This window comes from Auxenochlorella protothecoides (assembly GCF_000733215.1).
Source record: "Auxenochlorella protothecoides strain 0710 unplaced genomic scaffold scaffold30, whole genome shotgun sequence".
Lineage (NCBI taxonomy): Eukaryota > Viridiplantae > Chlorophyta > Trebouxiophyceae > Chlorellales > Chlorellaceae > Auxenochlorella > Auxenochlorella protothecoides.
This window is the reverse complement of record NW_011934162.1, coordinates 225,771-238,836: the sequence shown is the minus strand read 5'-3', so window position 1 is coordinate 238,836 and position 13,066 is coordinate 225,771. Positions and strand designations below refer to the sequence as shown.

Below are 13,066 nucleotides of genomic sequence, written 5' to 3'. Positions count from 1 at the left end.
ATTGGCCCCCCCCCCGCCCCCCCCCCCGTGCAAAAAAACGGCCCCCCCCCCCCCCCCCCCTTCGCACCTGATGGCCTCGGCCACGCTGGAGCTGGAGTGTCCGGACAGTGCATCGTGCAGGTTCCTCACAAAATAGTCCCTATATTCAGAGGGCAGGGACATGAACGTCCCACCCATGAGGATGAACTCCACCTGCACATGGGTAAAGACCAGGGAACATGTTGATGTGGCCCAGTGGCACCCGGCCGGCCTCGTAGATGATCCCATTCTTTCCAAGCAAGCCCGCCGCACAAGAGAATATCCTACTTCCCATTGCCTCCAGGTCACCTTGTCGACGCTGTGGCCCAAGCGCCGCAGCTGGTCCACGCGCGCACGAGCCTGGATGTAGGGATTGTATCGAGCCCTGATGGCTCGCATAGAAGTGGGCTCATAGCCAGTGTACGACTGCGTCGAGTACTCGAAATCGGAGTCTGGGCCGCCAGGGCAGTACACGCAGATGTTGCCGGTGGTAGCAATGTGTGGGCAGCGATGTGGCTTGCTCATGACCGCCACAACAGCGATGCCCGACGCTGTACGCACAGGCTTTGCCCTCAGCCTGAGCGCGACGCAGTGTGAGGGTTTGAGATGCTGCTTGAATGAGCGACTTCTTGGGGCAGCACAGGGGAGGGCAAACAAGTAGCACTGGCAGCCTACCTCGGCAGCAGGGCAGCCCGGTGCTCCTCTGGGAGGGCAGCAATGATCTCCACGAGCTTGGGAGCACGCGCCAGGCTGAACTTGGTGGAAGCAATTCGCTTGATCTGGTTCAAGTCCACATCCTTTCCGGTGTGCAGTCCAGCTATCAGCTGACCCACGATGTCAGAGATAGCCCGTAGCCGCGCCTGCATGCGGTCGAGGCCCCCTGGTCAGAATGAAGGCAGGCCTACTATGGGAAAAACACCTGCAACCATGCCAAGGAACAACAGAGTGAAGCTCACCTCTGCAGGGTCGAGGACCACATTGCCCTTCTTATTTCTCGCCATGCGCATGGAAGGACGCTTCTCTGTCTCCGTGACTGCCATTGTGCGCGTCCCTTCGCCTTAGGCCCGAGATATCGGACAGGGTGCCCGCGTAGCGCGCAAGGGCAGGGTGTCCCCCCGAGAGGTAGGAGGTGAGACACAGCCCTCTATATGAATTGTTCTCTCCTCTCTTCTGGAAATCGTTTGCCGACCTTGATGGTTGGCTTGGCAAGACTGTATGCCCGAGATCGGTCCCATGCACCCGGAATATGCCACGGTGGACAAAGCGCGCGCTCCCTTTGTGTGAGCGGCGATACCGTTTCCTGTAATGACCAAACATGCTGATGGACGTGGGCAAAGTAGAAGGTCGAGCTGCGGCAACAAACCTAATTTCAAACGGCATTGGCTGCTGTGCCATGTCTGTTCTGAGCCAGGGTACGCAGACGCGCACACACTTGGCCTGCAACACCAAGCTCGGAGGTCCTCGCGTGGCCACATTCTGTGCTGCACGCCCCAAGTACCTTGCTCGGCGTGTGATGGCTGTCGCTCAGGCCAGTGCCGTGGCACCAGCGGGGCTTTCCGCTGGTACGTCTGTCTCAGCTCCTAGGGGGTCGCTTGAGGCCAAAGAGGCACTCGATCCTCTCTGCTCTCTGCAAGTCTTCTTTTCAATTCGAAAAGCTATCTCAACTGCTATGCAGCCCTGATAGACGGCAAGAAGATAGCCGAGACCATCCGCGGGGAGCTGAGGGTTGAAGTTGAAGAATTGAAAGCCCACAACAAAACCGCCCCCCCCCCCCCCCCCCTTCGCACCTGATGGCCTCGGCCACGCTGGAGCTGGAGTGTCCGGACAGTGCATCGTGCAGGTTCCTCACAAAATAGTCCCTATATTCAGAGGGCAGGGACATGAACGTCCCACCCATGAGGATGAACTCCACCTGCACATGGGTAAAGACCAGGGAACATGTTGATGTGGCCCAGTGGCACCCGGCCGGCCTCGTAGATGATCCCATTCTTTCCAAGCAAGCCCGCCGCACAAGAGAATATCCTACTTCCCATTGCCTCCAGGTCACCTTGTCGACGCTGTGGCCCAAGCGCCGCAGCTGGTCCACGCGCGCACGAGCCTGGATGTAGGGATTGTATCGAGCCCTGATGGCTCGCATAGAAGTGGGCTCATAGCCAGTGTACGACTGCGTTGAGTACTCGAAATCGGAGTCTGGGCCGCCAGGGCAGTACACGCAGATGTTGCCGGTGGTAGCAATGTGTGGGCAGCGATGTGGCTTGCTCATGACCGCCACAACAGCGATGCCCGACGCTGTACGCACAGGCTTTGCCCTCAGCCTGAGCGCGACGCAGTGTGAGGGTTTGAGATGCTGCTTGAATGAGCGACTTCTTGGGGCAGCACAGGGGAGGGCAAACAAGTAGCACTGGCAGCCTACCTCGGCAGCAGGGCAGCCCGGTGCTCCTCTGGGAGGGCAGCAATGATCTCCACGAGCTTGGGAGCACGCGCCAGGCTGAACTTGGTGGAAGCAATTCGCTTGATCTGGTTCAAGTCCACATCCTTTCCGGTGTGCAGTCCAGCTATCAGCTGACCCACGATGTCAGAGATAGCCCGTAGCCGCGCCTGCATGCGGTCGAGGCCCCCTGGTCAGAATGAAGGCAGGCCTACTATGGGAAAAACACCTGCAACCATGCCAAGGAACAACAGAGTGAAGCTCACCTCTGCAGGGTCGAGGACCACATTGCCCTTCTTATTTCTCGCCATGCGCATGGAAGGACGCTTCTCTGTCTCCGTGACTGCCATTGTGCGCGTCCCTTCGCCTTAGGCCCGAGGTATCGGACAGGGTGCCCGCGTAGCGCGCAAGGGCAGGGTGTCCCCCCGAGAGGTAGGAGGTGAGACACAGCCCTCTATATGAATTGTTCTCTCCTCTCTTCTGGAAATCGTTTGCCGACCTTGATGGTTGGCTTGGCAAGACTGTATGCCCGAGATCGGTCCCATGCACCCGGAATATGCCACGGTGGACAAAGCGCGCGCTCCCTTTGTGTGAGCGGCGATACCGTTTCCTGTAATGACCAAACATGCTGATGGACGTGGGCAAAGTAGAAGGTCGAGCTGCGGCAACAAACCTAATTTCAAACGGCATTGGCTGCTGTGCCATGTCTGTTCTGAGCCAGGGTACGCAGACGCGCACACACTTGGCCTGCAACACCAAGCTCGGAGGTCCTCGCGTGGCCACATTCTGTGCTGCACGCCCCAAGTACCTTGCTCGGCGTGTGATGGCTGTCGCTCAGGCCAGTGCCGTGGCACCAGCGGGGCTTTCCGCTGGTACGTCTGTCTCAGCTCCTAGGGGGTCGCTTGAGGCCAAAGAGGCACTCGATCCTCTCTGCTCTCTGCAAGTCTTCTTTTCAATTCGAAAAGCTATCTCAACTGCTATGCAGCCCTGATAGACGGCAAGAAGATAGCCGAGACCATCCGCGGGGAGCTGAGGGTTGAAGTTGAAGAATTGAAAGCCCAGAAGCACTTGGTAAGAAGGAAGGTCTCTCCACTTTTCCTTGCTGTCATCTGTGGTTTTCTAAACACTCTGTTGGAATCACGCATCATGTTGCCAAACGTCTCCTGCCTGATCCAGGCACCCGGTCTGGCAGTGGTGTTGGTAGGACAGCGGAAGGACTCCCAAACCTACGTTCGGAGCAAGAAGAAGGCTTGTGAGGAGGTAGGCATCGTCTCCTACGGCGTCGACCTCCCAGAAACGGCGACCGAGGACGAAGTCCTGGAGGTGCGAATTCGTAGCTCTCTGCATGGAGCCCTGACGGATGGGGTTGTACCAACCATTCCCCTGCATCACACCAGAGTTCTAGACCCCATCTTACACAGGTCGTCGCGAAGTTCAATGCTGATCCCAATGTGCATGGCATCCTGGTTCAGCTCCCCCTCCCAAAGCATATCAACGAGAAGCGCGTGCTGGATGCAATTTCGCTCGAGAAGGATGTTGACGGTGAGGTGGCGAATGACAGGGTGTTGGGGACTGGTAACAATGGAGACGATGGGCAGCTGGTCGCTTCGGAGGTCCTTAGGTATCCACTTGAAAGCATCATATCTCCATCTGTCCACCAGGATTCCATCCCAATAACATTGGGGAGCTGGCCATGAGGGGCCGCAGCCCAATGTACGTCTCCTGCACCCCAAAGGGTTGCCTCGAGCTGCTGAAGCGCTCTGGCATCACCCTTGCCGGCAAGCGGGCCGCGGTCGTCGGCCGCAGCAACATTGTGGGCCTACCAGCAGCCCTCCTCCTGCAGCAGGAGGATGCGACTGTGACGGTGATTCACTCGCGCACACCAGATGCCCAGCAGCTGTGTGCCGAGGCTGACATTGTTATCGCTGCTTGTGGCAAGGCAGAGATGATAACCGGTGACTGGATCAAGCCTGGCGCGACCGTCATCGACGTTGGAATCAATGCAGTGGATGTAAGTTTGCAGGTGCTGTGGCTGTGCAGTGCTTGAGGGTGCCTCGTGCCGAGTTATAACTTAAAGCCACGATTCCACTTGGCCAAGGAGGGGGAGTCTAGAGGCTACCTGTGTGTAAATATATAACATCCGCAAACTTGATGCTAACGCAGCCATCCATCCTTTGCACACCTCAGGATCCCACCGCAAAGCGTGGGTATCGGCTGGTTGGCGACGTGAACTTTGAGGAGGCAAAGGAAAAGGCTGCATTTATCACCCCTGTTCCTGGAGGTGTGGGTCCTATGACCATTGCCATGTTGCTGCGCAATACAGTGGATGGTGCAAAGCGCTCCCTTGAGAACTGAAGGTATGCTGTGTCGGGTACTCCCTTGTGTCTCGCTTCATGTGTCGCAGGGTGGGCCCAACCGGAGTGGACTGGCTGTGTGTAAGAGCATAGACATGTCAAGTACGGTCACATTGAAGCTTGTCTTTGTAATTCAATGAAGGATTAGATCTGAGACCTATAGGCACTGGCAATAGATTATGAATCTATACATACATGCAAGAATGGAATCCAGCGGTGCATGTTGCAGAAAGAGATCGTGCAGATTGCATAAAAAGCAGTCCCATCCTCGCTTTTATCGCCCGTCAACAGCAGCAGGTGCTTCTATGTGAACGAGCAGCAAAAGGGCTGCCTTTTTACTCCAAGTGTAATCCGCTGGCATGCATGTGTGTGGAAGCTATCTGAGCTGTAACTCTCGCGGAGGTGACCAGGAACGGAGACGTTACCTTGATTGGCAATGTTCTACAGGGATCTAAGTACCATATGTACTCGTGTTGCCAAAACCTCAAACCAGAAGGCTTTCTTTCACCGCCTATGATCTGGACCATCCTTCGATCCACAGAAGATTCTTAGGTATTAGGTCTGAAGTTCGTGGGGATGGTTGGTCACGGAATTCCGCCATCACAGAGGCTTGAGACAAGATGCACAGGACGCTGAGCCGTCACGGCTTGATTATGTTGATACCTGCTTGACAAATATCCTTCACCACTTACAACCAGTAAGGGGATACATAGGTGGGCGCATGATTCCTATAGAATTCCCATCCGAATAGATTGATGGCAAACTTCATTATGGATTGTCGCACTTGGTTCAGAGATCGATCAGCATCACACTCATAAGTGTTGTTGGTAAAGGATATCCTTGATCGTCACAGCAGATCATGCCGAGCCAATTTGGTGCTTCCAGGCGGAGTATCCACTTCCTCCTATTGATAGATGTCAGAGAAGTCGCGAACACCTCGTCTCACTCACTTGGAGGATCTGCGACACCGACCTTGACGTTGAGCTAACGTGATTGATGTGTCGAGACAATCAGCTCGACTCCAGACCCCACAAAAGCTCCAGATCAGAAAGACGGTTTCGGCAGATATCTGACTCGGAGTATGGCGATCTTGTATGGAAGGCGGAACAAAGCTGATGTTTGCCGAAGAGTTCGTCCAATACACCTCAGAGTCATCAGGCGACCCGAGTCACCAGGATTATATTACAGAGCAGATAATTCGATGTCCAGGGCTGAAGATTGATCTTGTTGTAGTTAGATGTTCCAGCCTTTTCGTTAGATACGGTCCTGTCAATGCTCCTCATCAGTAATATATTTGAGCAGCTCATTCAGCTGCATGGAGAACTCGTCACGGTGGACTTCGTGGTTCTTCGTAATATCAAGATGTGTAGCCGCCCCGTTCGAGAATGCTTTGTAATTTCCCTGTGGGTAGATGGGTGCAGGGCAGGCTCGCCCAGGAGAATTAAGGAGTACGTGTCCCGATGCCACACCTTCCCAAATGCAGCAGCATCTCTGCCAATCGAAGGTGCTGAAAGTAGAACTTAAAATGAGATACGATTCTCCGTTGCATAAGAGCTCGGCACAAGCAAGATATATCGTCACTATTTCGCCAGATCCGATATATAGCTGGAGATCGGTTGCAAATTCATCTGCAAATCCTGTTCTCTAATAGTATCTCAGATAGGTGGTGTTGAGCCTATGTAGAGTTCATCTCAGCTGTCCGACCTATTCCTGGATCACCGGGCTCTTGACAATGATGAAGGGTGCAGATCTACAATTCCTCATCCCAAGCTTGGCAATAGTGTGGCAGAGCACTTGAAGGGTGACCATGCGATATTCTGTCATGTAGCGAGAGGGTGCGCATGCTCGGCCCTCCCTCCGCGTGCATATGCTGTCGTTGCGATATTCATTTCACCCACAGATCCAAATGATCAGTATGCTTCCACCTGGAGGGGCCCCATCCAGGTCGACGGTCTACTGAATGTTGACAGGCCTTCATCGGTGGTAAGCGCCACCTCTTGAGTTCCCTCATTAGTTCAGGCCTATTTTATCAAAGAAGAACTCTTACCATGCGTTCAACGCGCTTTGAGTGGCTCTCCTCCATACTTATAAATGATTGTCCAGAAGACTTCGTAGGATCCCAGTAGAGACGTCAAGTCGTGTTTCACAGGCCAAGCAAGAGCATCAGGATAGATTCCAGGCGCACATAAACATTCAACTATCGATTCCTGTAGTTCCTATGTCATGCAATGTAAATGCGTTGCTCCTCCCCACCTGACTCATGAGGCAACCACATTGCGCACAGCTCTCCCTCAAAGCCTGTGATAGTGTTGCAGCCCCTTCTGATCTTAAGGTGATGGGCATCGATGCGAAAGAGATCAGTACAAGTTGAGCCATGAAGATCTGTTCTGTGTTCAAGTAATCAACGTTCACATGATTGGAAAGAATTCCTGATTAAGCTCTAATCTATTTCAGATTTCGAGCCTAATCAGATACCTCATCTGATGTGTAGAGCCGAGAGATTTTCGAGAGAAAGATTCAACCCGCAAGTTGCCACATCGTTAGAAATCAAGGTATACATGTGGCCGTGTCACGACGAATATCGGTAAGAGCCATCTGTCAAGAGGTGTTAGGATTCTATTAGCAATCATGTCGTTGCTCATACAAGTCCTATCATCGTACTGGAGGCAAACACGACGAATTGGGGATCGGTTGGTCAATGAGAAGCGTTCTCTTCGGAGGTTTGAAATCCAGGTGGAGGGTTTCAGGACAGAAACTCGTACTGCCAGTTGCGTCAACTTTGCATGGAAGGGAGGTTTTAGCATAAAGTCCTCTGTACGGTTCCGCACAGACCAGCATATAAATCTTTGCTGACGAATCTATTGAAGCACCTCCGTTCACACAGAATTCCGTATTCATTTCCTTCGTTCCATTTTCGCCAACCAACCGTTGAGCTTAAGCAATCCGGGCAAGTAGATGAGGATGGAATGATTAGAAGTTGTTGATATATTCAAGATTCAGTTACAGGCCTTGATTCCATTCGATGGTTCCTGCGACGAAAACCGACGATTGGAGCCCTTTTGAGATGAGTATTTGCGTGTTGTTTAGGGAAACTTCGGGGCACTCGGATGCAATATACCTACATGCTGTGTCGTAAAATGGCCTGGAGCTCAATACTTCTGTCTCGAAATCGCGCCTTTGAGCCGTAAAGTGATTCTTGAGAGAGAGACGCCAAAAGTCAGTGAGGCATCCTGTATGGGGGAAGGGGTCAAGCTTGGGGGGTTTCTGAAGGTTATCACCATTCAAAATGAGGAATTAAGAGCATATTTATTTCTCCACCTTGTCACGAGGTGCATATTGAGTGAAGCATCTACTCAGCGACTGAAATTTACAGTTACTGCCCTGGACAAGGAAGGGCACCGGCACGACTTACTGCGCCTTTTGCGTAGGTGCGATTATGCATTGAATTGCACCCAAGCCTTCCCTGCTTGGTAGCGTGTTCCTGCATGGCCTTAACGTCTATGTCTGCGACTGCGTTCTTAAATCTAGGAGAACCAGTCCTTTCTCCAGGTGTGTATGTGTCACCGCACTACATAGGTAAATTTTGGTTGCAGAGCAGTGATGAAGGCTCACGGGGTACTCGCCTTAATGAAGGGGAGGGACAAGTATGCACTTGTCAGGGTGAGCTCAGCAAATATTAATAGACTAAGAGTAATGCTCTCTTCCTTCACAACTGACGCACAGTTTCAGCTCCTCATGGTTCCAGTTGCGCCCCTTCGCGCTAGGGAGCGACGCCAAAAGTCAGTGAGGCATCCTGTATGGGGGAAGGGGTCAAGCTTGGGGGGTTTCTGAAGGTTATCACCATTCAAAATGAGGAATTAAGAGCATATTTATTTCTCCACCTTGTCACGAGGTGCATATTGAGTGAAGCATCTACTCAGCGACTGAAATTTACAGTTACTGCCCCGGACAAGGAAGGGCACCGGCACGACTTACTGCGCCTTTTGCGTAGGTGCGATTAAGCATTGAATTGCACCCAAGCCTTCCCTGCTTGGTAGCGTGTTCCTGCATGGCCTTAACGTCTGTGTCTGCGACTGCGTTCTTAAATCTAGGAGAACCAGTCCTTTCTCCAGGTGTGTATGTGTCACCGCACTACATAGGTAAATTTTGGTTGCAGAGCAGTGATGAAGGCTCACGGGGTACTCGCCTTAATGAAGGGGAGGGACAAGTATGCACTTGTCAGGGTGAGCTCAGCAAGTATTAATAGACTAAGAGTAATGCTCTCTTCCTTCACAACTGACGCACAGTTTCAGCTCCTCATGGTTCGAGTTGCGCCCCTTCGCGCTTATCCTACTGCTTGCCATATGGATACTAGCAAAGTTCTTCTGCACAGACCCATTTTAATTTTGTTGACGTTGCTGCACCTGGATAAGCCCAATTGATGTAAGCGGACTTGAGGGTATCTGTCGCGATATGTACAGATTGCTGAATGAGATTGTTGGCAGCACTTCTACCCGGCATGCATTTGTTGCACCTCTCAGTAGCTGTCGCACGTCACACTCAATGCTAAGCGTGCAATGAATTGGTAAGGGACGAATGGCATCCTTGAAGTCCAAACTTGGCGAAGCGTAGCAGATGCTGAGGTAGCAGTTCATTTGTGAGAGCATGGCTATGATGTTCATAATAAAGTGAGATACCCACGTTTGTCACCTTTTACTACAACCGCACCCCAATCCAAATGCCTACACCTCCAACAGTATGCACTTCCGACTGCCGGGTCTCTTGACCCGAAACACGGTCTTCGACTTTCTGATGGAAGGACCGAACAATGCTTGCACTCAATGTCCCACAGACAGGTCCTACCTCAGTGTAGGTATATGTAGGTTTACGGCGATGTGTGTCGGCGAGACCATCTTCCTCTCTAAGAGGATACTTTAACTGCACCATCTCGGATGGACCCCGAGACTGTACGTACACGATCGGTTCATGCAAAGAAGAAATAATACCTTTTACATGGCCTTCGCATGGTAGGTATATCCTGTAAGATAAGCGGTCGCAGTACATGCATGATTCGCGCTTAAGTCGAGTAACAGGCCATGGTAATCCGACTGGTATGTCTCAGGCTGTCGCTAAGGTGACCTGTGTGCCTTCCTCAGCAAAGCTATGTATCGTGCAGTGGAAAGCGATGCATGATCCTGTCGCAAAGGATAATCAGTGAATTCGTATGCAAACCTAGAAATTGTCATTTGGATAGACGAGCTTTCAAGGCCACGCATTCCTCCAAGAAGTGGGGCTCCATCCAGCAAGATGGCTGATTTTGGCTGATGGGGCATCAATTGGAACCAGAATGTTACTCGATATGTAGTCCAATACATGATGTGCAACGGCGAGCGCAAGTATGATTAGGTAGGACACGTGGATTCATCCTGGTAGTTGTATTCGCTTGCAATAAACTCGTTACTTCGCGAATGTTGTCCATCGGATATGCAATGCCAGAGAAGGTGAGTTCATTATCTCACGCTTCACCTTGTCAACTACAGTGGGAGCTTTTTGTCTTTTGAAGTTGGGGCAAGCCCGACTCTTGACACGATGTGGGCCAGTAAAGCCACTTCCGATCAGCCTTGACTCATGTAGAAGGGGAGTCTGGTGTTGCATGACCTCCCGCTCAGTTTGGATGTGTATTGTGATGCGATCATGATTGTTTCCCCCAACGGAGAATAGAGTCCTGTGGCAATATTGCAATTCTAGACCGCAAGGGAAAGGGAAAGGTCTCCCGTAAAATCTCGCTCAAGCCTTCCTCTCTTGGTCTTAGCGCGGCGTCATCATAGAACTGCATCGTTTCGTCCACGCTCTCGAGATGAAATCCTCAGGTATATTTCCTTTGCCTTCTCAACAGCTACACCTCGTCGAAGGGAAGGCCCAATCTTAAGGTGATACATCTCAATCCTCGCGCATCGGATCGCCAGATGGAAACGCCCTGCGGATTTAGCGCAGGATCTCTGGCCTAAACTCCCATCTCTGATGAATGTCACTGAGCTGCTTACACGCGCAAACATCAGTTCGGAACACATAAAAAGTTGAGACAAGGCTTACCAGCCTTGAATCGTCCAAACCTGCATGGATAAAGTTCAGCTGGGACATAGTAAGCCAATCTCACACGGCACTGCTCAAGATTTAAAGGGGTAGTAATGGGAAGAGAGGATTAGGGCTTGAAGAGGGGGAAATCACCCTTGCAAGACGTATAGGTGGGCACTGAAGGCATGCAGGGGTAGAAACGGCCAGCGCTCATTCCCAGTCGATCGCAGGAGATGCCTTGGATGCGGCACCTGGCAAACCAAAGATGTGTACCGACTGGTCGTGCTCGTCGCAGTGGTATGGCTGTGTAGCTTTCGCTCTGTCACTGACAACAATGACTCTGTACGCATCGATCCACTGAATTCCCTCGGCGTTGCAGTATACTATCTGGAAGAGGAAATGGTTCGTCGCTGATCACCTGGCAGTACTAGTCTGCAGAGAATCAAACACCTTCAGCCTCTTACCCTCGTGCACGGCCAACTTGAGTTTCTAGGCATTTGATCACAGCTCTCACCTCGCAGTGCTCGTTTCTTGGCAAGTGGACGATACTCCCCGTTCCCACGAAGTCCAGACTCTCGATGTCAAAGTCCGCGACCTTCATGCAAGGGTCACGAGACGTCCTGGTTGAATCCACAAGTGATTGGGCAACAAGCCACGAATGCCCTTCGGTGGTTCTCCCATCAAAGGCGCGCACAAGCTTACCCAAAAGGCAGCATTCTCTTGGCTGAGGATCGCGATACGTCCCAGGTTGTAATCGATGGCCATGGCAGAGTAGTCGATGAAGTTTGCCTCCTTCGGAATGTCTAGGACATCCTTTTTCACCCATCTGCAGGAGGATGTACTTGTAAGTCGATGCGACATGATCGCCCTAGACAAGTTAGGGACGGAGGGATGCAGACCAAACTCTTTTCTCGCTCCACACCTGCATCCATTGTCATCTGTGTCCAGCTGCAGAATAATGATGCGACCGTTTCCAGACTTGCGCCCTCTACGGCCACCTTCACAGAAATTGCCTTCACACAGGCCCAACAGGAACGCTCCTGCAACAGGAAGAACATGTTCGAGCAACATTGCAGAAATATGGCTGGCTTGAGGCATGGATGACCACCTGGCTGCGAGCAAGGCTAGTCTGCAACCACTGATGGGTACCGCGGTGTGCTGCTCAGTGGCGGCCCAGATCTCACCTTTGGAGTTCTTGACGTAGGCCATGCCCTCAAACCCCTTGTTTTCATGCGTCAGCTCAAAGTCCACAACGCACTTGGAGAGTCTCTCGTACTCCTTTCCATCTTTGCTGAGGCGCGCAGTCGTCACGAATGGCTTGTAGCCGCCCTCATGCTCTTGGGACTGCATGCCAAGTTGTGGCTTTGCCCTTATGCAGGACCATTGAAGAATTTCATAGGTTCCACACTATAAAGGACCCTTACCTCGTGCAGGAGTAGGAAGGTGTCGTCCTCGGGAACGTACGCGATTCCCTCAAACTGCGAGTCATTCTGCCCCTTGCCCCCGATCAGCTGGTTGGCAGGGTCCCGGAACTGGAAGCGATCGTCGAGATACCCAATGGAATAGGAACTGCGGCCGAGTTGGGACTAGCATCAGTGATCAGCAAATGGGGACCATGAGGATGTGGAGGATGCAAACGGGTCTCTTGCGGGTGCATGTATTATACCCATCTTGGCCCTGAGACGACTTGCCTGTCGAAGACGACGTAATACTTCCCTCTGACTCTCACGATGTCGGAACCCTCAAACACTGACTGCTCTCTAAGATCATCGAAGAGCCCAAGGAATGGCATCTCTTTCACCACCTTGGCCGTAGACCTCCGGGTATCCTTATCGTGACAACTCGAGCCCCTGCCCCTGACGCACGCAGCCAGGAGAGTGAGCACAGTGCATAGCACTAGACGTGATCTGAACATCATGGCGAGGAAGAAATACACACGCGGAATGTCGGCGATGGGAATTCTGGAAGATCGGGGGCGCCTGAAGTTGGGGTGACGACAGCGGGTCCGCACGCAGCGCTCATGCAGCGCACCCGTGCTCCGGAAGGGCGGGGGAGGAGAGCCACAAGTAGTGGCTAACCCGGTGTAGACCCCAGTACATGAGCCCGGTGTGGCCTTTCAGGCTAAGATAATGCCCTTGAACTCGTGATTAGCATGCTGAACTCTCTAACCAATCGCGTACTGTTCTAGCTGGGCACTTCGAATCCCGCCTCG

At 52.4% G+C, this 13,066-nt stretch overlaps 4 protein-coding genes across 4 annotated transcripts in view; 2 read left to right on the top strand and 2 right to left on the bottom strand.

Annotated features, from left to right (window-relative positions):
• F751_2874 (Elongator complex protein 3) overlaps nt 1-2,796 on the bottom strand; it is a gene marked incomplete at both ends in the record, with an annotated part of 6,671 nt that extends 3,875 nt beyond the window's left edge. Inside the window, one exon of the mRNA XM_011398187.1 lies at nt 2,713-2,796. Within this exon, the coding sequence (XP_011396489.1) occupies nt 2,713-2,796 (84 nt within the window). The remainder of the gene's footprint in view (nt 1-2,712) is intronic.
• A 796-nt stretch (nt 2,797-3,592) lies between these two features.
• F751_2873 (Bifunctional protein FolD) lies at nt 3,593-4,801 on the top strand (the record flags this gene model as incomplete). Its single annotated transcript, XM_011398186.1, has 4 exons — nt 3,593-3,769; nt 3,868-3,988; nt 4,108-4,457; nt 4,634-4,801. The coding sequence occupies 4 exons, from the start codon at nt 3,593-3,595 to the stop codon at nt 4,799-4,801; spliced, it is 816 nt and encodes a 271-aa protein (XP_011396488.1).
• A 3,233-nt stretch (nt 4,802-8,034) lies between these two features.
• On the top strand, nt 8,035-8,274 carry F751_2872 (hypothetical protein; the record flags this gene model as incomplete). Its single annotated transcript, XM_011398185.1, has 1 exon — nt 8,035-8,274. One exon carries the CDS (start codon nt 8,035-8,037, stop codon nt 8,272-8,274), a length of 240 nt encoding a protein of 79 aa, XP_011396487.1.
• A 2,790-nt stretch (nt 8,275-11,064) lies between these two features.
• Nucleotides 11,065-12,953, bottom strand: F751_2871 (hypothetical protein; the record flags this gene model as incomplete). The annotated part of the gene is made up of 7 exons (XM_011398184.1): nt 11,065-11,241; nt 11,369-11,449; nt 11,557-11,680; nt 11,777-11,894; nt 12,039-12,198; nt 12,279-12,423; nt 12,886-12,953. The coding sequence occupies 7 exons, from the start codon at nt 12,951-12,953 to the stop codon at nt 11,065-11,067; spliced, it is 873 nt and encodes a 290-aa protein (XP_011396486.1).
• Nucleotides 12,954-13,066: the final 113 nt, after the last annotated feature.